The 27,926-nt window shown below is 36.6% G+C and overlaps 1 protein-coding gene and 1 long non-coding RNA gene across 3 annotated transcripts in view; one reads left to right on the forward strand and one right to left on the reverse strand.

Moving 5' to 3' along the window:
• Nucleotides 1–27,926, reverse strand: part of LOC309862648 — a 75,030-nt gene that overhangs the window by 19,337 nt on the left and 27,767 nt on the right. The window contains exons 2-7 of one of the 2 annotated variants that reach the window (XR_014310625.1): nt 11,333–11,401; nt 7,979–8,078; nt 4,717–4,928; nt 3,481–3,615; nt 3,267–3,329; nt 383–623 (exon numbers count right to left, since the gene is read on the reverse strand). This is a non-coding gene — a long non-coding RNA (uncharacterized lncRNA). Of the gene's footprint in view, nt 1–382; nt 624–3,266; nt 3,330–3,473; nt 3,616–4,716; nt 4,929–7,978; nt 8,079–11,332; nt 11,402–27,926 lie in introns of both variants that reach the window. The other variant, XR_014310626.1, reaches the window with a different exon arrangement.
• Nucleotides 3,744–13,585, forward strand: IL21 (interleukin 21). The gene is made up of 5 exons (XM_082726754.1): nt 3,744–3,964; nt 4,073–4,108; nt 8,574–8,729; nt 10,743–10,820; nt 10,917–13,585. The coding sequence occupies exons 1-5, from the start codon at nt 3,797–3,799 to the stop codon at nt 10,938–10,940; spliced, it is 462 nt and encodes a 153-aa protein (XP_082582880.1). The 5' UTR covers nt 3,744–3,796; the 3' UTR covers nt 10,941–13,585.

A 27,926-nucleotide genomic window follows, 5' to 3' on the forward strand; every position in this document is an offset into this window, starting at 1 on the left:
AGTAATTAGTTTTCCATTCTCCCTCCCTCCTCCGTCTCCCTTTTTTCCTCCCTGCTCAAGAATAAATTCTCTATCTTAGTCTTGATCTTTACCTGGATAGAACTAGTGGCTGTTGAGGCTTAAATGTGACCACTTCCAGACAAAATACAGTCAGTTCTGCTATAGTGTGACACATACTTTCCTAAAAATCATTGTACTACACAACATTGCACAACAACAACCACAGAGCTTATGGGGAAAATGAGATTAGGGGCTCGGTACTCCAACATGTTGTCAGAGACACTTAAAAAAGGTGGTAGGAACCTAATAAAAAATATAGCAGTTTTACACATGTTAAATAGTTAAGAAATACATAGATACTACTATAAATATGACACTTTACCTAGAAAAAGGGTTGAAGTTTGTTCACGGGGGTTGACTGTCGCAGCTTGTGAGCTATTGAGAAATGTCAACGGAGGGATTTCGAGGACGGAACCTTGCAAGCCCAGATGTGGATGAGTATGGCTCATCATACACCTGGTGAACGGAGGCAGCTGGAGGATGTTTGAGGCGTGTGTGCATTTTGTGCATTCCGATACAGCTCAGTTCAGCTGGAGGCAGTTTCCTGCATTCATTTAGCATTTCTGATAGATGAAATCAGATGTAGGCAAACACAAAATTCTTGTTATACTCAAATGTTTCCCTGGTATATTTAATCAATGGAATAAATTTTCACTTTTCACATGAGCATTATAACAAAACTGACTAAATCTAGATTATAAAAATGATTATAACTTAAAGCTACTAAGACCCCAATGGAATGATGCCATAAAAGTATCAGTAAGGTTACCTCGAAGCAGATAACATGTAACTCAGTTAAATCTGAGCTTCCTCACTCCCACCCTAAATTTCATCTCAACTAGTGATAAATTCTAGTGAAATGCAAATTTGGCTCCATAACTTTGAAACATACTGTTAATTCTGAGCAAAGCCTTCTTGGTGCTGGGAATAATTTGTAGCAGTATGCACCAGACTTCCTGGAAAATCCTCATTATACATTTATATCCTTATCATCCCACCCCACCTGGCAGCCAACACTAATCTTACTTCCTCTTCTCCACATTCCTTGTCCCCTTTATGTGCACCCCGCAAAAGCCCAACAAACAAAGTCCAGACTTTATGGGTTCTCTCATGAGCCACTCCTCTCTTTCCCACCTTCTTTTCCGAGAGTAAAGGCTTCAATACATATGGTAATATTTTTCTAATGCTGCTGTAAAAAATTACCACAGAATCAATGGCTTAAAACAATACAAATTTATTATTTCAGAGTTCTGGAGGTCAGAAGTCTAAAATGAGCTTTATGGGGCTAAAATCAAGGTGTTGCTGAGCTGCACTCCTAGAGGCCCCAAGAAAGAATTTTTTTCCTTGCCTTTTCCATCTTCTAAAGGCTGCCTGTGTTCCCTGGCTTGTAGGCCCCCATCACCCTGACTTCTGCTTCCGTGCTCACATCTTCTCTGACCCTGACCTTCCTGCCTCCCTCTTACAAGGACCCCATGATTATATTGGGCACACCTGGATAATCTGGGCTACTCTCACATCTCAAGACCCCTAATTTATCACATCTTCAAAGTCCCTTTTCTTACTCATAAAGGTAGCCTATTCATAGTTTCCAGGGATTAGCCCATCACACCAGCGGTGATATTCAAAATGCTTTACAACGGATATGCCACTTAAGTCAGGGTGTCTGATTCTCAGAAAGGTCTTGTCCTAGTGCTGAAGCAGGACCCTGGAGATCCTGGCACACAGATTGATGTAGAGTAGTGAGGGCTGGGAGGTCCCAGGGAAGGACTGGGGTATGTAGGACATTGAGGAGGCCCTCCAGGGCTGCAAGGAGTGGTTCTCTCTAAGCAGTACGAAAGGCTTTTTTGACATTTTTACAATCAGCTCAGCCACACCTGTGTGTTTTGGCTAACCACTGACCTGTCATGCTCTTCCTTATCCATAATCAACACACAAATTTTCTGGGATTTTTATTTTTTTTAAATTTCTGGGATTTGTATCATTGCAGCATTCAGCCCTGTTACCTGGAATGTCTATTTAAGGCTCACTGCAACCCTATGATAAGGTCTGTATTTAACTTTCTTTCGCATTAACCTACCTGGGATCAGATGAGCTATTAATTGCTAAGGCCTGGATTTCAATTTAAGCACTTTACTTTAGAAATTGAGCTCTTAGCCACTGTGGTTAGTGTCTATAAGGAGTCTCACATGTCTTTGGGCAGCTAAGGAAAGCATGTACAAAGACTATGCAGACAATGTTGAGGGCCAAGTGGCAATTCTTCGTCCACAGTACTTCATAGGTTTACCCAGAACCCTCCCCTACAGAGTTTAGTGATTATAGGGAGGACCTCCTGATCATACAGTAAGTAACCTGAGTAGCTCTGAATAGATACCCTATGATAAAAAAAAAAAAATCATAGTCAAGCAAATCAAGTACATGCAAAGAAAACAATTATCATAAATGACTGTGTGTAAAAGTTTAGAAAGTACAAACTCCATCTTGGCTATGTAACAGTCTAGCATAAAAGTAGGGTGAGGGCATGCAATGAAATAGATGAAAAATGAGTGAATAAGTAAAATCCACAATCAAGACTTTAATTTGTAAGACCTGCCTGCCTGTGGTACAAATATACTTCTGGTTAGAACGCTATATTTAACTTTTTCAAATGGGTAGAGCAGTAGGGACAGAAGAACATCAGAGAGGAAGATGATAAAACCACTTCTGGACTTTGAGTCTTTTCTAACATCTACCTGGTTGTAGTTAGAATAGTGCTGCGCATCCCCAGAGGAATTAACATCTAAAAGAAATAAGTAACACTACCTCAAAAGAAAAAGAATCATTTATGGATATTTTTGATTTTGCTACTGAAAAAATTTTTGGTTTGGATAGGAATGAGTATCAGTACCTTTCATACATTTAATTGATGCATTATATGAAAGAGATGGACATTAAAGTGTTTTGTTTTGTTTTGTTTTAAATGAAGGTAGAGTGAGATCCTGATTGGGAGATGGGATGAATTTCTTCAGAATCTCTTGGAATCAATTATGATATATTTAAAAACCACATTGGTAAAATGTTAGAAGCCAATATTAAAGATGTTCTTGGGAAGAACTGTAAGCAAATCTTACTTTAAACCCTTTAAGCTCATTAAAATCCTAAAATATTCTTGTTAGTTTGGAAAATACCCCCGATATTTAAACTTTCCTAAAATGTAGCCCCTCTCCTACCTTTATGATGGAATACTGGATGATTTCAGTCAAAAGTCATCATTATTACTCTAAGAATAAGTCCTGCAAGAAAGCACATGTTGCCACTTTACTCATTATTGAAGTGCCCTTATGACTGGCTGAGGGAATAGGTAAGATGCTAGGGGAGGCCAAGAAAGAGAGATCAAAGTGTTTTTGTTTACTTTTTTGAAGTTTTGTAGTACCTACTGTTTACCATGCATGCTTCTTGATTCATGCTGAAAATTGGAATTCACCCATTTCTCTTTTTCCTGTCTAAGATGCAGATGGGGCACATTTCGTTGACTCCATCAATCCCTGCCCCCACGCATTAGCACATGCACACGTATACCTAGCCAGTGGAAAAGAAAAAAGAGTTACTCACATTCATCCATTTTACAAAGATTTCCAGGCTGCAATGGGAGGGCTTTACCTCTCCCTGAAGGATGAATAAATAGGTAGCTTTACTGACAACCTGTTCACAGTCAAACTGCAGTGAAAACTGAGACCAAGGTCTTGCTCTACTGGCACTTATGAGATCCAGTGCTGGCAACATGGAGAAGATAGTCATCTGCCTAATGGTCATCTTCTTGGGGACAGTGGCCCATAAATCAAGCATCCAAGAGCCAGATCGTCACTTGCTTAGATTGCGTCAACTTATAGATATTGTTGATCAGCTGAAAGATAATCTGAATGACTTGGTAAGGCCATATTTGTCACAATAAAATTTAAATAATATTCTCCAATTAATATAAAAGGAACTTTTCGACTTATAAAAATAACCCAGAACTAATTTTCTTTTGCTCTAGGACAATGAATCTCTGCCAGCTCCAGAGGATGTAAAGGTAAGACCAGTTGAATTTATTTGTGAAATATATGTGGTACAAGTTTTTAAATCCAATTAAGAAAGGCATTAACATAATTATTTAGGAACCTACTTAATTTTAATGAGTTTGGGGGTTTAATAGTTAGTAAAATAGTTATTTTTATTTTGATCAAACATTCATTGGTTTAGCAACAAGCCAACCAATAAAACACTGCATATATAAACATATAAAAATATTTTTTTAATCTCCAAATATCTCTAAGAGTACTTCCAAGTAGTATTGTTGTGACAGAATAACAAAACTATACTATGATCAGTTTCTGAACAATAATCAACTAACTACATTGTAAGAGCCCTTGTGTGTGAAACTTATTCAGCCCTCCTTGGCAAACCTATCTAAGACATAGAGACACACCCTGGAAGAAGCAGAATTCACCTTTTAGTGAAAAGAAAGAAAGACAATAAAGAAAAGACAGAAAGGAAGAAAGAAAGGAAGAAAAAGAAAGAAAGGAAGGAAGGAAGGAGGGAGAGAGGGAAAGGAAAGGAAAGGAAGAGAGAGAAGGCACAACAAGGAAAAATGGTAGAATGGCAATCAGGGCTGTCCTTTAGAATATAATTCCCATATACCTTGGCCTCAGTGAGTCTTGTCTTTGGCCTTTGGAGAGGTCCTTCAAAAGGACTATTTTCACAAACTCATCCCATTCTCTTAAGCCATTTAAATCCACTAGGTCCATTAGGTCCATTAGGTCCCAGGAAGAAAGCATCTAGGATATAGTTCAAGAGTGCTCTGTGCTGATCTTTTCCTTAGTAACTTTGCTCTAGTCTTCACGTCAGGTAACCTGAGGAGATAAATGCAATTGGGGAAATGTTTTCATTGTCACAGACCTTTAAGTGCATAAATGAGAGTTACAATAAAAGTGCTACCAGTAATTAGGACACTACAAAGGGGAGGCATAAAAAGATACATTGCAGAGAAAACAATTATCGTAAATGACTATGTGTAAAAGTTTAGAAAGTGAATGAGTCACAACTATTGCTTTTCTCTAAAATTCACTCTCTAGCTCTGAACCTAACCACTCTCATTTACTAGGCCCTTTTCTAATAAGCAGCATCTAAAATGAAAGTAGCACATTCAGCTTATTGGAAAGACTTTTCCAATAACTGAGAATATTCTTAATCATGACCTAATTATCAAAATATGCATTTTCAGCATCTCACGCATTTTATTTAACTGCTGTGGTTAGAGTCCTTTTGCACCAGCCCTGTCTATAAGTTGCAAAATGAAAAATAGGGAAGATTTCCCATTTTCTAACTTGAATTGATTCAGTAGGTACATCCTTTGTTAAGTATCTATGCTTTGTTGAAGATAGAGATTTTTTTGTTTTTGTTTTACATCATAACAAGATTTTTTTTTCTTGGTGACACTGTATCTATCTGACAATCTTATCCAACAATGCTGATTATGATACAAGTAAGAAATGGTGTAACTAATCTTTAAACTATGTTGGCAGGCAAACTTAGGAAGAAAAAAAATAGTTAAAGGCCACAGTAGCTTTATATCAAGTTTTTCAGGGCTAGCATGAAAGCTGGGTCTATAAGAGATTTGAAAAGACTAAAATGCTTAAGGAAAATAAATTCATTTACATGTTGCATGTAAATGTTGCTACAAATAGTGATTATCTCCCATCCCTAATTGGCTTTGCCAGGCATCATTCTCTTTCTTTCTAATTACATAACCAGTGGTCCTCAACTGATAATGACTTTACCCCCTGAGAACATCTGACTTTGGAGAAATTTTTGGTTGTCACAATTGTGTGTAGGGGACTGCTTTCTATTGGCATCTAGTAATTAGAGGCCGAAGGTGCTACTAAACATCCTAGAATGCACAGGACAGTCCTAACAACAAAGAATTATCTAGCCCAAAATGTCAATAGTGTTGTTACTGAGAAACCCTAAACCTGGTTTGTGTGTAGGCTAAGGTAATCTCCACTAAGACTTCCTAGTGTGACTGGCCAGGCCTTTCTGTGAGGCCTGGTTAAAATAAGCTATATGGAGGTAAATATTTTCAAACACTCAGTTGCAAAACAACAAAGCCAAATGTGCTCCCTTGCAAAAGCAGCACTTGACTGTTCTCTGTTTGTTACTCTTGCTTTCGACTTCCGTACTTCTCCCTCTGTTCGCAATACTAATGTAGGACACATAACTCTTCATGTTATCATGGGTTCGAGGATGAAGGAATCACAGTCTTGCCCTCATCGTTTGTTGCCACCAAGGCACAGCCAAGGAAAATAACAGTGATACTCCCAGATGGTGGTGCTATGCATGATTTGGGGTTCATCCTTAAGCCCTGTAAGGCTCCCTGAAGCAAGGTTAATCTCTTCATGCCCCTTTTCAGTACATCCTTAAGGCAGTTAGCAGGACAGCTCCTCCACTCCTTTTCCTCTTGGAGGCTGCCTTTGATGTGCACCCAAAACCAAATCCAACAGTTCTTTGTCCTGGACCCCACATCGCCAAGGCCCACTCTGCTGCTTGCAGAAAGCACAAAGCAACAGGTGAACAAGGAAAGGCAGGGGAGACAGCACGGCCTGTCAGTATGTGTATCAGCATCCAGATGCCATTCAGAGGCTTTCAGAATATCTTTCTCGGGTATAAAATCTTTCATCACTGATCATGACCATTCCTGGCAACATCAAGGGAGTTCATTTGGTAGGGCCCCTCTACTTCTTTGGAACATAACTTTCTTTCAACATACATATGTAAATGTTAACTCAGCAAAATGGGCTTCTGTGAGAAATGCTGGTTTTTCAGATCATCACGGATGAAGCAGTTAGTGTTTTCAGTTTCAGCTGGAAAATTTACCTCTTTAAATATGAATATTATTTTTTTCCAGTAAGTTAAGCCGGTTGTGGTCAAAAAGAAGAGAAAAGAAAAAACTTCAACAAACATGAACATGTGGTTTTCAAGGAAAAAAAAGTGCTATAATTAACATTTATAAATAGTTTCTATTAAATAAGCATTTTGGCAAACATATGGAAAGGATATTACCTTGCCCTTATGAGAGAGGCAAGCTGCTCTGATATAAGGAAACCAGATAAGCTGGTTTTCGGCTTGTGGCTATGTATGCAAAGCAAACCTGATGGGGTTGTATCTTAAAGATGCATGTTATTAATCAACATTCATACTGGGTAAGCATATGAGTTGGAAAATGTAAAGCAGGCCAGATGCTATTTTCAGCTGATTGTCCATGAGAAAACTCAGGTAAGTTTGTTATATATGGGACTGCCCTTGTAGGGACTGAGAGAGATTGAGGTTTCTGGTTATACGGCAGTGACTTCCACACACATTAATGCAATGAGGATACAGCAACTATGGTAGGGCGGGCTGGGGATTGGAGAGCATATTACACATACATTTGCTGAAAGAAAAAAGAAACTTGGATACAAGTTCTTAGATGAGCATTAAAATGTTTGCAACAAGTCAGTTTAAATTTTGTTCTTCCAATAAACTCCATTTTATTTTTAGTTTGATTTTTAAGATTTTTTTTGACTTATTCACTACTCATTACTTATTTGGCTAAACCAAGAGACAAGGTTTTGACTCTCGTTCTGTCCACTTCTCCATTCTTTGAGATACTACCCTTAGTTTCTAAGGAGCGGTCTTCCCTCCCATTGGTTGGCCAAGTCTCAAATTCTGTTCCTTGACTTCTTGACTCAGGCAGAATCCTACTCTAACTGATCCAAGAGTGTGAATAGGATTTTAGAAGAGTCATGTGTAGTATTTCACAGGTATAATGAATCTTAGATATGGAATAGGTCATCAAAGGTCAAAGCCACTTCCTTTCCCCAAAGTAGGGGTTTTGACTCATTTATTTCATTTGTCAACTCCACACCTATTTATTGAGCATTCACCAACAATGAAACACGATGCCAGGTATTGTACAAGATCAGAAGATGCTTGAGACAGGTCACCATTAGATGCTCTCATGTATACTGTAGAGAGAGAGAAAGAAAAAAAACAAATAAAATTGATTGTTAATTGTACTACAGTGTATCTCACCCAAAGCTGCAAATAGGCACAGTGTAACTTTTAGAAAACTTGTTCTAAAACCAAACCAAGTGTAACTTTTAGAAAACTTGTTCTAAAACCAAACCAACTCTCCCCCACAAAACAAGAAGATCCTGCCTACCACCCAGACTTCAAATGGAATTAGGAATAAAGAGCTATGGAAAAGTGAGGCTCTTCCCTCTTGACTGTGAGGCAGGACTATGGTCTCTCTTCCCTAATATGAGGCGATATTTCAAATGTCAGGTGCCTCCTTCTCTTCAGCTCAAAGATTAAGTATGATGTGAACTTATTGCTCATCATCTGCTGAAATAAATGTGATCTAATACATTGTAGTAGAGGTAGAAAAAGAGGATTGGGAAGATCATTTTTACTTTCTGAATAACTTTTGTTAACATATATACAAATTATTTCTCTTTCAGAGACATTGTGAGTGGTCAGCTTTTTCATGTTTTCAGACGGCCCAACTAAAGGCAGCAAATACAGGAGGCAACGAGCAGAAAATAAAAGTATTAACGAAACAGCTGAAGAGGAAACTACCTCTCAAAAATGCAGACAAAAGACAGATACACAGACCAGTAAGATTGTTATTTGTTATCTATCTTATTTGTACTTATTAACTATGTCTCTTACATGATGTAACACACACACACAAACACACTTGGAGCCAGAGATTCTGGTGCTTTCCTTCCAGTTACATGTTATCATATATGGTGTATTTTGAGAAGTGGAGTCACCTCTTCCAAATCCACAGACTTAGAAGTGCCCAGAAATTCTAGAGTTTTCTAAAAGTCCCTGGTAGCTAGAAGAAGTCTCTGTAACTTCCCAAGGTGAGGAAGTCGCTAGGTAGAGAATCCAATTGTGACTTGCTAGTTAAATATTATTCTCTCATTTCTCTCAAGTCACATATAACTCGTCTTCTTTATTAACAGATCCCAGTTTTTGCACAAGAAAGGAGATAGCCTACAAAAGACTAAGAAAAGTCTCAAACTTGGCCGCCTTCTCTTAAATAAATATTATTGTCCTGTACAATCATAGAATCAATACTACATTTAAATAGATAGACTTATTTGGCTGGAGAATTTTAATAGTCCCTGGTTTTAGGAGGTCCTACAAGGTATACCCTCTTGTATATCTCTTCTTATGTCAATTCATAAGCAATGCTGATACTCTCATGACTAACTCAAGAATTAATAGAAACCAGTGGATAAACACATAAGATAAATTGCTCCAAAATATTTTTTAATCAGTTCTCTCTCCACCAAGGAATTTCACGTGTGATTAAAATGAAATCTTAATGGCTTTTATTTTCTTTAATTGCTTGGCCAGGTTGCAATGTTAAGAGTATCCCTCTAAAACTTTTCCAGACAGAAAGGGGCTGAGCCTGTGTTTGCAACCTAATAGCAAAGACTCATGAAATGGCAGTGCTGGCATTGAGCTTAGAACTATCTAGTTAAACACCTTCAATTGGTAGATGGGAAAATGAGACCTACAGAGGTTAAGTGATTATCCTAGCCCCACAAATACTAAGTGGTAGAATGAGAACTAGCACTTCTATCATCTAACTTTCAGTCAAATGCTCTCACCACAACATCAAACTGACTTAGAGATGCTGAATATCAAGCAGTGGCCTGGTGTTTGCTCTCAAAAAGAATAAGGATATGGGCGCCTGGGTGGCTCAGTGGGTTAAGCCGCTGCCTTCGGCTCAGGTCATGATCTCAGGGTCCTGGGATCAAGTCCCACATCAGGCTCTCTGCTCAGCAGGGAGCCAGCTTCCCTCTCTCTCTCTGCCTGCCTCTCTGCCTACTTGTGATCTATCTCTGTCAAATAAATAAATAAAATCTTAAAAAAAAAAAGAATAAGGATAAAGAAAAAAACCCTAGAATTAAAAAAAATATATATAAGCGGGTAATACACATATGAAATTTGTTCACTCTCCCTATAATCAACTAAATACAAGTTAAGGAAATCCTACTTCTATCCAATTAAAAATTTTAACAATACCCAACAATAGTAAGTATGGTCTGCATGAACAGAGGTAAACCTTTTTCACAACATACATCAAGAGAAATATTTTTATTCCTTTAATTTAGTAATTCTACTTCTAGAATTCTATCAAATAAAATAGATGCATATAAAATTATTCAGAAATGTTCTTGCAGTATTGTATGTAATAGTGAAAAGTTAGAACAATCTATGTGTCCAAAAATAGTAATAAGTTTGATACAATGTTGGAATACAAAGCAACCATTATGTATCATATTTTCGAAGAATATTTAACATGCAGGAAATGCTTGTGATATGTTGAGTGTAAATAAAGCAAATTACCATCAAGTTAAAAAACATAAATGCAAATTGTAAAAACCATTACTGGAAGGGTATACATCAAAAGATTGCATGGTTATCTCTGAGGATAGGATTACAAGTAATTTTTCCCATTGTTTTCTTCCTGAACAATTTTATGTGCGTCTTGAATTTTTTTCAGTGAACATGATTTATATTTCTAATTGGAAAAAAAAATTTTAACTGAACACTTTAATAAGTAGGAAAAATGTTTTAAAGGAGAATATTATTCTTTCATTGATTTCTAGACATGCCCCTCATGTGATTCTTATGAGAAAACACCACCCAAAGAATTCCTAGAAAGACTGAAATCGCTCATCCAAAGGGTATGTAGCTGCAATTATGTTTGATTTTCTACTTTGTATTTATCTACCCAGATTGCTGCTTATGTTTGTGTTACTCATGGTATATTATTTCCACAGATGATTTATCAGCATCTCTCCTAGAACACATGGAATATGAGGTTCCTGAGGATCTAACTTGAAGCTGGACACTATATCACATACTCTAACACAGTAGTGAATCTCACTTCTTGGTTTCTAAATGGAGGAGTACAATGTATTAGTGATGGGGAGAAAGACTCAGATAAGTGTTCAAAGTCAGGATTATTTCCCCCCAATTACAATGCAGTATTTCAGTTTGATCCACATGGTTTGTTTTGATCAACTTGAAAAAGCTTTCTACTCAATTAGAGTTTGATTTCCTCTGTTATGGTTTCTATGGTTTCTAAAATTTTTACTTGATATTATTGCCCAACTATGATATTCCTTTATTGGTGGAGAAGCTTAAAATTTTTAGCCAAAAATGTAATTTGGGAACTTACTGATCTTATACTTACCTTGATCTTGATTACCACAAGAATGAGGTCTCTGATGATCATAACTTAAGTTATACACCTTCGTTCAAGCTGAGAAATACAGAAGCATATAGTCAAGATGAGAAGTTGGTCTTTATTCTTTTAAGGAAATGAAAACCTAGTGTTTAGAAATGTAAATCTGAAGAGTTTACTTTTTATCTCAGACTATCTAATGTATAAATATATAGTTTATTTATGTGCCAAGGTATAGTTTTACTAGATGGCTACAAAAAAGTCTTATTCCTTTATTGGGATTTATCAAAAATATTTAAATGCTATAGATATGAATGTATTTATGGAATACACTCTTTAATCTTTTTTTCTTTGAGTGGGATTAATAGTACCTTTCCCAGTTCAAGTGCCCTTATAAGCTAACATTTTAAGCTTGTGGAAATGGCAATTAAAACCTACAGAGGGCATATATCAGGTGGTCTTCTGAAACAAAATACATTTGAAAAGTCTTGTAGCTCTCATCTCAAATTGTTATAATGTTTGTGTGGGAGTGAGCTAGTAACTCCAAATGTCTGTCACCTTTCTTTCTTCCTTTCTTTTCTTTCTCCTTTTTAAAGTGACAGACACCTTGTGCTCGCATGCTTTGCATAAGACAAATTCAATCATCTATCTAAGATCAAAATCAGGAGACAAATCAAGAGGCCAAGACTCCTGTCCTCATAGAAAACAGACCTTGCATAAACATTCCAAACTTTCAACCATGGATAGTAAAAACAAGAAACCTGCTCTAATTGCCATTTCATATCAACTCCAGCAGATTTTATTTAAATATTAAGTTAAAAACTCTAGAAAAATAAAATTTTTGCCAGAACATTATAAGCTATTTGAGAATCTCTTATTGTTAAAATGGCTGTGAATGTGCAAGAGGATGTGGGATGGGAAACACTGTATGTTCTGAGAAGAGAAAATGATCTACTTAAAAGTCTTTTAAAAACAAGTAACAGATAAATTTGAAATTCTGAAAGATACATTAGCCATCAATGATTTCATCAACTCTCAATGAAATGTTGTATCGTCAGAAACAAGGCATTCTGCTTTACAATTTTTAAAATGTTATTCCAGAGGGGTCATGTAAACAATGACAATGATAACACGCACGGAGAGCCTGCCTATCTGTGAAATGGTGCCAGCCCAGACTGCTGGGATAAAACTAGAAAGCGGCCGCAAAGTTAACTAGGAAAGGGTGAAGTCTGTATTTCTTGTTTCTGGCTTTATAGTTGTTGACTTCTTTGACACTGTGATTTTATATTTAAAATAATGTATTTATTTTGGTGTGTTTACTGTTAAAAATCTCTGTTCTAATCCTTTGACCGGAGATTCTACCTTAGAAATAAAAATAATTTAATGGGGTGTTGGTTAAGAGCCTTCACTAAGCGGAGTTTAAAGACTCAGGTAAAGATCCTAACAACACCCCAAGAAAAGCACTGCATTGGAACAAACAAGATGAAGTAAGACTTGAACAGCTCCATCTTCACTGCTCCGTGTTCAAGGTTTACCCAGCCCTCAAAAGAGATATAAGGCTTACCTATAAACATTATTGTCATGATTCAGGAGGCCTGAAATTCTGCTGGCTATGAAATCATGGTCACTTGCTTAAATTTTCGCGGTTTCTATTTCCTTCTCTATAGAATGAGGGTGTTGGACTGAATCTTTAAAGTCTGTTCTGCCTTTTTTTTTAGAGTTTTATGTGTTTTTGAGTCTCTAAAATTCTGGATACTCTTATGGGAACATCTGACCATACTTTTGAGTAGAAGTTTAACTGAATCTAAAGTTCAGTTACACAATCTAATTCAATTGCATTTGTAACAAGACTCATTGCAGGAACAAAAGAGATGTTCCGAACAAACAAAAGGAAGGAAGGAAGAAAAGAAAGACAGAAAAGCATTGCAGTAGGTCACAGAAATTCAGGAAAAATCAATCATGATTTTTACTATTGTAGCAGAAAGTGTCTTCTTTGGACACGTATAAAGTTGTAGCATTATTATTCTATATTATTGCTCTGTTGTATTTACATTTGCATCCAAGAATTTAGTTTTAATGCAAACTATGTACTTTATAACTTAATAATTATTTATTATATATTTGGTTTTAAATGTTTATGTTCATGGCTTCTTATTTAAGACTTGATCATATTAAATACTTCCCAGTCAGTACAACGGTCTTTGTGATTCCCTGGAAACCCTTAATTCAATAGCCTAAGTAGAAAATAAAAGGTGATTCTCAGTTTCTGGGAGCATATTGTTTTTATATGTATCTTCTCTCCTTACATACTTCACTGAAATGGAATCTTGGACTCCTGTCTCTCTACCTTAAGGATACCACTTCCTTTTGCAACTCTCCCAAATGTATGGCAACTCCTGGAAGACTTGAAGATATCCTTCCCAATGCCTGTTATGTGCACACTCTTATTTAAAACTCTTTCCTGCTTTGACATTTATTCCATATAGCTTTTCTCTTTCCTTACTTGTCATTGATGATTGTCCTCTCCTGGTCACTCCTTCATCTTTTCTGGGGAGTTAGGCATATTCTTCCTTGAATTCAACTTCTGCAATTATCTTGGGTAACTTCAGTGCCCATGGGGATGATTCCACCAATGCCACAACTTCCCAGAACCTTGACTACCTCAATTCCAAACACCTACATCTTTTATTCCAGCATCATCCCATTCCCATAGCCATGTGTCAGACTTTATTGCCTAAAACTATTCTCTATATGCTATCCTTACATATCTAAAGTCATTACCTGCTAGTCTCCTAGTTCTCAAACTTCCTTACTTCTACCACATTTATCTCAAGACTCCATCATAATAGCCAGGACTTTACCCTCAGTTTATTAATTCCCCTTTGTTGTCCCCCACCCCTCTCCAGAAATTAGGTCTCTGATCAGTCCCTTGAACTTCAGATTCAGCAATCGTCTCAAGTAGCTGCCTACGAACACCCTACCTAACTGTCCTAATCTTGGTCCCCTATTCCAGCTTTGGACACAAGCTGGCCTCTCATCTTTGGGGAAACTTTCAAACTTCCCTATCTGGCTTACTAGAATTACTTTCCCACTTCATGCTTAGCTCTGAATACTCATGTGCTTTCAGTATCTGCCTCCACCTATTCTAGTCCACAGGATAGTCCAGGAATAGCCTCACCTCATATGGAGGGGAAAGATTTGAATCACAGTTAAGCTCATTGAAAGAGTAGTCTCTGCATATGTCTATACTCCCTCAACTTCTATTCATTCATTCACTAAATCACTATAGTCTTATTTCTAACATCCTACACCTTATCACTATATCAAAAATTTCCCTTTGTTAGGTCAATGATGACCTTCAAATTACCCAGCTCACAAATGTGTCTAAGTCCTCATCTTACTTGATCTTATCATGGATTTTGCTACCTTTACTCATTCTCTTTTTTCCTTCTTTGACTCTGGAGGGTCCTCCTTCTCCTGGTTCTTATCTTACCTCTCTGACTATGCATTCTCAATGCCAGCTGTTGGTTTGCTTTCCTGTATCCTCCCCTTAGAAGTGGATGTTCCTAAGGATTCTTTCCTGGCCGCCTTTTCACTTTAAACCTCTTCCCTCAACAGTCTAATGGATTCTTGGTGCTTTAACCAGCCCCCACCCCCTGCCCACTGTATGTTGCTGACTCACAAATCTATAGGTAAAGGCCATCTCTCTCTGCTTATTCCCAGGCCTCTATATCCAACTTCTCCCTGAAGATTTCCATCTCTATTCTCTAGGCCCTTCAGCTCAACATGCCAAAATTGATCTCCTCACTGTTTCCCACTTGCATGACCTCCTCTATTTTTCAGTGTTCCCTAATCCTAATGGGAATGTATCTTCAGCCTCCCAGACTCTCCCTTCTCTTTCATTCACTAAAACCGACTGGTCATTGGACCCTGCTATTTCTGTCTCTTAAGTACATCCTTTCTTTTCTCTACCATCCTCTGCCTACTCCCTCTGCCATCATCTTAGTGCAGGCTCTCAACAATGGTTATAACTTTTGATTGGGTTTCTGGCCTCTTGTCTTTTCCTCTTTCCAATCTATCTCTGGATGGCCACCAGAATATCTTATAAAATGTAACTCTGATCAATCACAGTTTCTCCTTATTTAAAGCCCTTCTCTGGTTCTTCTTTGGAGCAAATCCTAGGTCCAAACCTGGGCATGTATGACACTTCATCATTTGCTCCACTCAGCTCCCAGCCTCTTTTCACTTTGAACTTCAAAATTCCAGCCAGTCCAATCTGTTTCTAGTTCCCTGTACATGCCAGGCTGTTTCATTCTTCTGTGCCTTTGCTCTTGTAATGTCCTCTCCTTGGAATATTACTCCTCAACACCCAGAAAAGCCCTCATGCATCTGTCAATATTCAACTTAGTCATCAATTCCTCCAGGATTTCCATCAGCATCTTACTCTATCTCTGTGACAATGTTAATCTCTTCCCACTTTTAGAACTTTAACATACTTTGGTTATTTATATTATTTTGATATACACACATTTATTGAATGATACATCTGTTTCCCTTTCCAGAACATAAGTCTCTTTGTAGAAGGAACTGCATCTTGCTAGCACAGTGCCTTATATATAATAGATAATGTATAGTAGAAAACAAATATTTACAAAATTGAATTGAACCAAATACAAAATACATAATTATGCATTGAAATTTTCCTTGGCATCTCTCTTTCTCTTATCCATTGAATCTGATTATCAGCAAAGCCAGTCAACTCTGTTTTCAAATATCTCTAGATGCCAACCACCTGTCACCATCTCCAGATTCCACGTAGCTCAACACCACCACAATCTTTCAATTAGATGATTGTAATACTTTCCTAAATAGTTTTCCTGATTTTGTTCTTGCTTCTCACCAAAATATATCTGCAACAAGCAATTTGAATGATCTTTTAAACACTGGAGTATGTCACCCTTAGCTCAAAACCTTCTAATGGCTCTCACCTCATTCAGGATAAAGCCTGAGTCCTACAACAAGGGCTACGTGGTCATGTCCCCTCAACCTCTCACCTCTCTCACCTCATTTTCACTGTTCTTATTCAACTCAAGCCACATCGGCACTCTTTCCATTCTTCAACACTCCAGGAACACTCCCACTTACGGCAGTTGCATTTCTTGTTTCTTCTGTTTGGAATGCTCTCCTGCCAAATGTCCACATGGTCCATTCCCTCCCCTCCTTCATGTCTTTCCTCAATCAGGTCTACTTTGACTATCATCTTCTTTTAAATTGCAACTCTCCTAAATACCACCGCTTTATTTTTCTCCATAGCACTTACCACCCTCAACATATAGATTTTTATAGTTTATGTATTTATTGTCTCTGTCTCCCACCAGAATGTTAGCTCAGTATGGGTAGAGGTTTTTGTTTGTTTTGTTCACTGCTATATAACTAGCACCTAAAACAATGCCTTGAACATAGAATGAAATCATGAAAAATTTGTAGAAAGAATTAGTGTGTTCTATAATAGCTGGCACTGGAGTTCTCCTGCAAGGTTTTAATTCCCAACACATGGTTTGCTTCTTCATTATTATGCAAGTCATGTATGATTGGATTTTTTCTTTTATAGCTTCTCCCTGACCTATGGGTACTTTGTATTTTCTGTAAATTTATTTCCATCCTCTTATCCAATGTGACACACCTCTTCTATATTTTCTAAATGATATCCCTTAATAAAAAAAATGCAAAGCATTCATATAACCACTTGTGAGTCTCTAAATATGTCTTTTTCTTTCTTTGAAAAATATTTTATTTATTTATTTACTTATTTATTTGAGAGAGAGAGAAAAAGAGAGAGAGCAAGAGTGCAAGCAGGAAGAGGCAGAAGGAGAAGCAGATTCCCCACTGTAAAAATGTTTTTTCTACCTTCATTCATAATAAAATATTATTTTCAAGAAAGTTCCTTGTATGTTACTAATTATTTTATTTTTTCACTTTTATTTTTTGAATTTTTCTTCATTCATTCATTCTGAATGAGGTGATAAAGTGCTCTAGAGAAAGAAAAGCAGAGAAAGGGAATGGGTGGGGGGCATGTGTGGGGCAAATGAGGAGAAAAAAATTTTTTAAAGATTTATTTATTATTTTATTTATTATTTGAGAGTGAGAGAGAGAGAAAAAAAAAAAGAGTTGGGGGAGTGGCAGAGGGAGACAATCCTCAAGCAGACTCCCTGCTGAGTGTGGAGCCAGATGCAGGGCTTGATCTCAAGACCCATGAGATCATGACCTGAGCCAATACCAAGACGGGGATGCCCAACTGACTGAGCTACCCAGAAGCCCCTGAGGAGAAGAGTAGAATGAAAATCTTTAACCAGTGAACTCTTCTGTTCCTTCCAGTGAGTTTAAGTGAGGAATACTACAAAGGTGAGCAGCAGTCACATGAAAGAGAATTCTTTGAGGAGCAGTGTTGAAACAGACTTAGTTCAAATGAATAATCTAACAAATGTCAACAAATTGGCAAGTACTTTTCAGTTCTGGCAGGCATTATAGTCATCTAGAGCTTATACCCCCCAAATTATATATATATATATAAAACTGGGTATTTAATTAAAATAAAATTAGAATGTCTGAGGGCCTGGTCATTAATATTTTTAAAACTCTCCAGGGGATTCTAGTGTGTAGTCAGAGCTAAGAACCACAGAAGGAATCAAGCAATGCTGACACAGTATGGCTAGGAGAGACAGATGATATATATACTACAAAATTATGAGTACATTCGTGTACATTTTCCAGATCATTATCTTTTTACAACAATTTAATTCTCTCTGAGGCCTTAACAGCAAAGACAACACTCAAATGATGAGCTTACTTTTTTTTTTTTTTAATAACAGAATGACAATTTTGGAGATATTTTAAATAAGCTTAATTATTTGTTTAAAAGAGGAATATTAGGGGTGCCTGGGGGGCTCAGTAAGTTAAGCCTCTGCCTTCAGCTTGGGTCATGATCTCAGGGTCCTGGGATCGAGCCCAGAGATCGGTCTCTCTGTTCAGCAGGGAGCCTGCTTCCCCATCTCTCTGCCTGCCTCTCTGCCTACTTGTGATCTTTCTCTCTTTGTCAAATAAATAAATAAAATCTTTTAATAAATAAATAAATAAATAAGGAATGTTAGATGTAGAATAATCATATAATAGGATTCAATATAGCAATAACAAAACTGAATCTCAGAAAAACAAATAAGATAAAATCAGAGAGGCAGGCAAACCATAAGAGACTCTGAACTATAGGAAACAAACTGAAGGTTGCTGGAGGAGGAGGTAGGGGGGTGGGGTAATTGGGAGATGGAAGAGGAGAGGAGAGGAGAGGAAACAACATTAAATATCTTTGGTCAGTGGTCAGGTTTTCCCACGGTAGAGTCTAAGAAAATGATTCTGCTGCAAGTGGCTTACTAAGGAAGTGCTCCCAGAGAAACCAGGAAGGGAGTGTGGAAGGACGATTGGGAAAGGGGAAATCCAGGCCTGGGAATAAATTCAAGAGAAATCTCAGATTCTACCTGATCCTACGGGTGCATTGGAGCCTAGATTACACCTCAGAGTTGTTATTTCTCCCCAGAGACAAAGAAACTGGGCTTTTGTATTCCCACTACTCTTTTTGTCGGTGGAACTTCAGTACAGAAATGAGGCTGCTCCAGTGCCCAAGGGCCATCCTCTGAGTGTCCCAAGTACAAGCTGCCATGAAAGCACACAGATGGGATGGGCACATAGAGCTGATGGAAAGGATCCAAGGGCATCTAGGAAGACACCAACTCTGTCTACTATAGTAAGAATGATTTTTTTTTCATTAAAAGTTTATTTTAACAGAGGTAGTTTTAGAAAGTTTGGATATATTTTTTTATATGTAATTACATAGAATTTTATGTATATTTATTATGTACATATCTTATATAAGTTATAAAATATCTATAATTGGGGGCCACAATTTCATTTTCAACAGCCCACTTAACCTAAAGGAGCCCAGTTTTGGTGAGAAATATACTTTAGCACAAAGAATGCTCAAGGGCACGAATATAACACCACTGATGTGCACCCCAAGTCCTGAATACCAGCAGAAACTGCTTCCCTCATTACCACCCCCACCCAAGGGCAGTCATCATTCTCATGCCGCAAACAGAAGAGATTGTCCCTGTTAAAATATTCATAGTCTTAGAATATAGGGTAGTTGATGGATTCCAAGCTTCTAGTAAGCCTCCCCACTCTTTTTTTTTTTGTCTTGGAACCAACCATTTCTTGGAGGGTCCCTTGGGAGAAATGTCATTGTAAGTGTAATTAAAACATTTATATATGTTGATAGATAAATCAGTCTTGAAAAAAGAAAAGTTTGAAGCTGGTCACTCTAAAGAGGGTGCAGAAGGGAAGGGTGTGGCCAGGATGGAAACAGAATTATCCGCAAAATGGTGGGTGGGTAAGTGTTCAGTGTTGCCTGGCAGAGTTTTTCCAGTATGCTAAGTCATTGATGAGGAGAGAATAAAATAGCATTTGAATTTGAAGTAAAAGTGTCATGCTACAATGTTTGTTCTAAAGCTATTACTGTGGGATCAAAACCTGTTGAATGACTTGTGACCACAAGCATATTCATGGTGAGTCACAGGGAAATTTTACTTTTTGCCTATATTATTAGTAGAACCTCTTATTTTCCCAGCGGAAGCTTTTCACTGAGGATGTCCTTTTAAAAAGATACCTTTTAAAGGAGAGGACATGCTGCCACCTATTGAAATAATGCAAGTACACAGACACCCAAATTCTAAAAAATTGTGAAAAGCAAATGGTATCAACTCTAAAAGATTTTCTCAGCTCTTTCAGTCCCGGATTTTGTGAAATTTTTCAGTACTGAGATAATTTTTAAAAGGAGCTTCAGGACCAGGAAAGCCACTTCTCCTCAGACCTAAAGAGCTCAGTGTGAACAAAAAAGGGAGTGTTCAAAACCTGCTCTAGTACCATTAGCTGATGTCCTGCTCACACAGAAGCATCTGAGATGAAACTTTACACAATCCTTCAATAGGCAGAATGGCCATTAGATTCCTGTATAGTCATAGTAATCTAGCTCGGGTCCTTTCTAGTTGTTCTCAGCCAGGACATTGTTAACCTCTATCCTTTGTTTAGGATGAAGCCAGAAATACACAGCAGATTTCCTCACCCATGAAACAGTTGTAAAATTCAAGGATTTCCAACATGATGGAGTGCTCACAAACATAAAAGAAAATAAGGCATGGAAATGTGCCTTGTAAAGTGTTTACACATTTGATAATGTAGGAGCTTGTTTCAGATTTATTTTGCTACTAGTGACAATTAGCTTGTACTGAATTCCCACTTATCTCATCCTGCTTAGGGAATTTCTCTCATGACAGATAGCTCAGGAGGGATCCTCTTTTTCACAACCTTGGCCTTATTGAACTGTATTTTAATATGCAGTTTCCTGGGGCACCTGGGTGGCTCAGTAGGTTAAGCATCTGCCTTCCGCTTAGGTCATGATCTCCAGGGCCTGGGATGGAGCCCTCTATCAGGCTTCCTGCTCAGCAGGGGGTCTGCTTCTCTCTCTCTCTCTCTCTCTCTTTCTCTCTCTCTCTCTCCATCTGCCCCTCCCCACTGCTCATTGTCTCTTCCAAACAAATAAAATCTTTAAAACATATGTGCAGTTTCCTAATTAAAAAAAAAAAAAATTCTCCCAGTAGTTGCCACAGAAGAAAGATTTCAGGTTGCAGCACTTTAAATAAACATGTCAGTTAAATCTTTTTTTTTTTCCTTTTTTTTTTCTTTTTTTGGCTGCTTCTGTTCATGTCCCCTCCCTCCAAAAGTTTATTTTCTGCATAATACTACTCTCTTCAATATAGTCTCAGTGTATTAACCAATTCTGTATCATTTTGCTTCTCTCCTTTCCTATTTCTGCCCTCCTCATCAGGGCTAGACTAACAATGGCTCAGATATTTCAGCCCCTGTTGCTTCTACTTTTAATGTCAAAGCTTGTTTTTCCCCATTGAGGAGTAACACAAAAACAAAGAACCCAAACCCTTTGTTTTTGTCTTTCTGGCATCTATTCTGCCTCCTCTGATATTAGAGCCCCTCTTTTTCTTTGGGAATCCCTCCTAGACAAACTCTCCGTCCTTGTTGTCATTTGGGACTGGTCTAATCTCCTCCTCAGCTCCACGAGTGAAAACATAACATAAGCCAGAGCATGGAGAACCCTTCCTGTGACTTTTGTTGTAATTATTGAGAAAGAAATCTTATCCTCCTACAGGGGTTGCTAAGCTGATGCGATTCAGGCTGGAGCTGCCAGTGGTCATCTTCGCAATTCTTTGAGGGGCACTTTCTGAGCAAAGAGAGGCAAAGGAGAGAAAGGGAAACTGATTAAACCTAATTATGGGAGCCAATAAATCTTTTACGTTTAATCTGGTTTCAGTTGTATTTCTGTCAATATGACTGGAAGAGTTTTAAGTTCATAGACTTCTTAATCTCAGCACTTTAAATTACTTTACTCTCCATTTTTTTTTTTTTTTTAAATCTGGAATCCACTGCAGTTCCATAGTGCTAGTTGGGAAATCTATTTAGGCTGGACTGAATATTATTTATCTTTATTCCCTGCTGCAAGAGTGAAGAGGGCCATGGTCCAGACTAAACTAAAAGAAACTCACCTTAACAGAATGTAAAAATGAAGCCTCCATAAATTTAAGTGATGAACCAGTAATTTAAATGTCTTCTATAACAAATAATCAACATTCTCTACAGAAATACAGCAGACTGCAGATTCTCTACAATGTATAACACATAATATCAATATAAAAAATTAGTAGACATGCAAAAAAAAATAGGAAAATGTTACCCATAGTCAAGAGAAAAAGTACTCAAGAGAAACAGACTCCAGGATAATTCCAATATTTGTATTAGCAGACAACAAACTTAAAGTAACCATTATAAGTGTGTTTAAGAACTTAGAGGAAAAATGACCATAATAAGAGAATAGGTTAGAATTTCAGTAGAAACATAGAAATTATAAAAGTGATGGAAATTATAAAACCCAAAATTATAAAATCAAAAGTAAGAAATTAACTGGATGGAAAAAAAAATTTCACTGGCTGGGCTCAACAGGTTGAAAAGAGTAGAATTTGTAGAGAAATATTTGAATTTATCCCACTTGAGGAACATGGAGAAAGAAAATTGAAGAATGAACAGAACTTTGGGCACATATGAAATAATATCAATTGGTCTAATATGTGAAATTGGAGTCCCAGAAGGAGAGAAGAGAGATAATCAACAGAAAAAAAAAATCTATGGAAGTAGGTCAAAATTTGCCTACATTGGGAAAAAAACATTAACTTTCAAACCTAAGAAGCTTAGAGGACCTCAGGCAGTTTAAAAACAAAGAAAACCACATCTACACACCACAGTCAAATTGCTAAAGCCAAAGATAGAGTGAAATTTTTGAAAGCATCAGTGAGGATGGCAGGGGACTATGTGGACATTATATACAGGGGAATGACAATAAGAATACCATCTGATTCTCAGCAGAAACAAGAAAGATAGAAGACAAGGAAGAAAACATTCTTAACATGTTTCAAAAAGTGTCAACCCAAAATTCTATCTCAGTAAAAGTATCCTTCGAAAATGAAGACAAAATAAAGACATTGCTAAAAGCCTACAGAATTCCTACAAGAATTATTTAAAGTTCTTCAACTAAAGGAAATGACAGCAGACTGAAACTCAAATATACCCTTGGAAGTGCCAGATGCATTGGTAAACATAAAATGGTATTCTTCCCTTCTTGTTATTTCTTTCAAAGACAGATACCTTTTCAGTGTGAAATATTATAACATTTTATTGTGGAAATTGTAAAAAATATATGACAAGAACATACAAGATGGTGTGATAGCAGATTTAATCACATTGTTTCAGGGTCCTTAAATTTAACACAAAGTTGTACAATATTAACTCCACAAGACTATGATAAGTTAAGGATGCATGCTGTAATCTTAGAGGCAGATTAAAAGGATTAAAAAGAATAGCTAAAAATTAGGAAAATTGTAATGGGATAGCAAAAATATTTAATTAATGTTAAAAAAAGCAAGGAAGAAGGAATATAAAAAAAATCAGACCGGACAAAGAGAAACACATGACAGAAAATGACAGAATTAAAATTAAATGTAACTAATGACACTAAAAAAAATGGACTAAATTCTCAACTTAAAGGCAAAGACTGTCAGCAGCATAAAAAAAATAACATACAACTATATGCTTTCTATAAGAGACATACTGTAAACATAAAAATAGGTTCAGAGGCAAAGGGAAGGGAAAAATACATGATAAAAATAATAAGTATAATAAAGTGTTGGACCTATGTTAATATAAGACAAACTGGATTTAAGAACAACAAGTATTCCAGTGAAAGAGATATGGACATTTCATAATTATTATTGTTACTTTTTTTAACTCTTCATAATTATAAAAAAATCACTTTATCAAGAAGCTATAATAATTACAAATGTGTATGCATCTAATATAGAGCTTCAAAATAAATGAAGCAAATACTGACAAAAAGGGACAAATAGACATTTCTAAAGTTATAATGGGAGATTTTAAGACACATCTTTTAGTAACCGATGGAACACTGAGTATACAGTATATTTGCGTAACACTATCAACCAACTTGATCTGACTATTATTATACAAAACCATCAACTTCAAACAAAAAGTACACATTCTTTTTTTAAGTGTGCATGGAACAGTTACCAAGATAGGCCATATGCTTGGCTAAATAAATCTCAATAAATTTAAAAATTAATATGTATTTATATATTTATAAACCACAATGAAATTAAATTAGAAGTCGTTACTCCTGAGATATCCCAATAAACCCTAAATATTTAGAAACTAAGAAACAGGCTTCTATATAACTCATGAATCAAAGAATAAATCACAAGAACTGTAAGAAAGTATTTTTGACTAATAATAAAAACACAACAAATAAAAACTGTGGGATGTATGTAAAGCAGTGTATATTAGGATATTTTTAGTATTATATATTTAGATTAGACAATAGAAAGTTCTAAAAGTAATTAAGATTCCACTTCAAAAACTAGCAAGGCTGATGAACAAAAAAAATGTGGACAGCTAATATGAATAAAAGAAAAGACATTACTATGGCTTCTGTAGACATTATGATAACAAACGAATACTATTTTTAAAACTTTGTATCAATAAAGTTGAAAAATGAGATGAGATGGAAAAATTCCTTAAAATATAAATTTACCAAAATAGACTCAAGGAACAATAGAATATCTGAAGAGCTCTATGTCTATTAAAGAAATGGAATGCAGAAATGTCTGGGTGGCTCAGCTGGTTAAGTATCTGACTCCTGATTTTGGCTCAGGTCATGATCTCAGGGTCCTGGGATGAGCCCAAATTGGGTTCCCAATTCAGCAGGGAGTCTGCTTGAGGATTGTCTCCATCTTCTTCTGTCCCTCCCACTGCTCACTAATGTGCTCTCTCTTTCTCTTGCAAATAAATAAATAAATCTTAAAAAGAAAAGAAATGGAATTGATAATAAAAATGTATCTCACAAAACCACTCTAGACCCAGATGGCTTTCCTAATGAATTGTATCAATCATTTATGAAAGAAATTTTGTTAAGTTTATACAAACTCTTTCAGAAAACAGAGGACGAGGAAATACTGCCAGACTCATTTATTGAGGACAGCATTCTGATACCAAAATCTAAGATAAATCTTTTTTTTAAAAGATTTTATTTATTTATTTGACAGAGAGAGAGTGAGAGAGAGAGTGCACAAGCCAGGGAGAGAAGCAGGAGGAGAGTGAGAGGGAGAAGCCGACTCCCCACTGAGCAGAGAGCCTGATTCTGGACTCAATCCTAGGACCCTGGGATTATGACCTGAGTCAAAAACAGATACTTAACCAACTGAGCCACCCAGGTGCCCCTGACGGAAATACTTTTGAGAAAAGAAAAATCACAGACCAATATCCTTCATAAACATAGATAAAACAAATGCTTTAAAATTGGTACATTTTATCCAGAAATACATATAAATTAATTACACCATGACCCACTGTAATTCATTCAAAGAATGAAAAGATTGTTTAACATACAAAAATGAATCAATATAATCTGTCATAATGATAGAATAAAAGAGAAAAAGCAAACTATTACTTCAATGAATACAGAAAAAGCATTTGAAAAAATTTAACACCTATTCATGATTTTGCAACAACAAAAAAATCTCTGCAAACTAAAATAGGAAAAAAACTCGTCCTTAGTCTGATAAAAGGCAATTTTTAAAAACCTCCTTCTAGCATCAAACTTAATGGTGAACATTAAAGATTTACATTTAATTTAATTTAATTTAATTTACATTTAATTATCTTAACATTTGAGATCAGGGGCAAGACAAAGATGTCTACTCTCACTTTTATTCAAAACTGTTTTGGAAGTCCAAAAAGTATATAATAAGGTGACAAAGGACACAGGAAGTACAAATATTAGAAAGAAAAAGCAAAACTTTTATTTACAGATGATGTGATTATATTAAAAAAATGGAATCTAAAAAAAACTATAGCTAATAACACAAATTTATCAAGATCTCAATATATAAGGTCAATATACAAAATCAATTATATATATATACCAACAGCAAAAACTGAGATTTAAAAAATTTTTAATCTCATTAATAATAGCATCAAAATTAGAAAATACTTAGCAACATATTTCATAAAAGACACGCAAAACCTCTAAAAGTTACAAAACAAGGACACATGGGTGACTTAGTCGCTTGCGCGTTTGCCCTCAGGTCATGATCCCAGGGTTCTAAAATCAAGTCCCACACTGAGCTCCTTGCTCATTGGGGAGCCTGCTCTCCCTCGGCCTGCCATTTTCCCTTCTTATGCTCTCTCTGACAGAGAAATAAATTAAAAAAAATAAATAAAAGCTACAAAACATTGCTGAGAGAAATTTGAAAAGATCTGAATAAAGGGAGAAGTATATTATGTTCGTGATTGGAAGACTGAATATTGCTGAGTCAATTTTCTCCAAAATTCAATTCAAAATTCAATCCAATTCAATTCAAAATTCTATAAATTCAGTGCAATTACAATCACATTTATAATCCCAACAGAAATTTTTTTGGTAGAAGTTGGCAAGTTGATTCTAAAATTTATATAGAAATGCAAAATACCTAGATTAGTCAAAACAGTTTTGAGGAACAAAGCTGAAAGTCAGAATAACATGAATTCAAGACCTACATACAGTTACAACAATTACGAGAATATGGTATTTGGTGTAAAGATAGATAAATAGATTAAAGGAATAGACCAGAGTCTAAAAATAGACCCACATACATATAGAAAAAAGAGTATATGCCATATGATTCCATTTATATAAAGTTTAAGATCAGGCAAAAACTAATCTGTGGTGATAGAAATTAGAGGAATGATTGCCTAAGCACTGGTGGGGAGTGGGGTAAGGGTAGACTGGGAGGGAGCACAAGGAAATTTTCTACGTCCCAACTGGGGTAGAGATTACATGAATATGTATAAATTTATTAAACCTCCTTGAATTAGACATTTAAGATCTGTGCATTTTACTGTATTCAAACTTCCCTGAATAAATAATAACTACAAATGGAGCTAAGGGAGTAAGAAGTCTTCAGAAAGAAGTAGATACTTGAAGCACAAGTAGGATTTGGCCAGGTGAAGGATGGAAGGAGACTGGAAGTAGACAGTGTGGTATGTGGAAAGGCACAGAAGTGTGACATAGCACAGTGCAAAGGAGGAAGGGCTGGGAGGGGCCAAATTGGAAAGGGCTTTGGGATTAAGACATTTGAAGTTCATCCTGAAAACTAGGGTAAGCTACTGAGGCAGTTTTTGTTGGCAAGATCAAACTAAGAGCAAAGTAAAGAATGGGTGTGAAGGAACTCATCAAGGGTTAGGGAAGTTGAGTTCTAAAGTGGCACCAGACAAGCGTGAGGATTCCAGCCAAGGTGGAGAGAGGTCTGTAGGGAAAGAGAAATTTTAAAGTGGTAGTAAAGGAGTAGGATCTACAAGTTTAATGCAGGTATGGATTCCGGGATGGGTGAAGGGGATGACAGGGTTGACAGAGGAAATCTCAGTCCCATTTTCCATTAGCCTGTCACTAGCTTTGGAGAGTTGATGGCACGGAGGGTACTAAGGGTCAGAGCTGTGAGTAAAAACTCAATGACAGTCAGGTTTCTCAAGTTATCTACAATGTCAACTAAAAGGAAAAATTTGAAAGAAAAATGTTTTGTTTTGCAAAGATCAAAGTTTTCTAAGGTGAAAGAAAAACTTGACTGTAATAAAAAAAGTTTAATTTACTGCCACCCCCCCCAAAATGGTCAAATAAAGCTAACATTTATTGAATGCTCACTATGTGCCAAGCAGTGTATTAGGTACATCTTATGTAATGTCGTGATGAATCCTGCTACTAACCGAAAGAGATTGGTATAAAAATTGTCCTATTTTTCAGAATGGGAACTAAGACTGCCCAAGATCATTCAGGTTGCTGGTGGGGGAGACAGAATCCAACCAGGCACAGATATCTGCCTTTGGTCAC

Source organism: Mustela nivalis (assembly GCF_964662115.1).
Source record: "Mustela nivalis genome assembly, chromosome: 4".
Taxonomy (NCBI): domain Eukaryota; kingdom Metazoa; phylum Chordata; class Mammalia; order Carnivora; family Mustelidae; genus Mustela; species Mustela nivalis.

Bases quoted from the DNA above. Each gene is read 5' to 3' on its own strand.
- IL21 (XM_082726754.1), top strand. From the start codon at position 3,797: ATGAGATCCAGTGCTGGCAACATGGAGAAGATAGTCATCTGCCTAATG. The intron at 3,965-4,072 runs GTAAGGCCATAT...CTTTTGCTCTAG, and splicing joins AAGATAATCTGAATGACTTG to GACAATGAATCTCTGCCAGC. The intron at 4,109-8,573 runs GTAAGACCAGTT...TTTCTCTTTCAG, and splicing joins CAGCTCCAGAGGATGTAAAG to AGACATTGTGAGTGGTCAGC.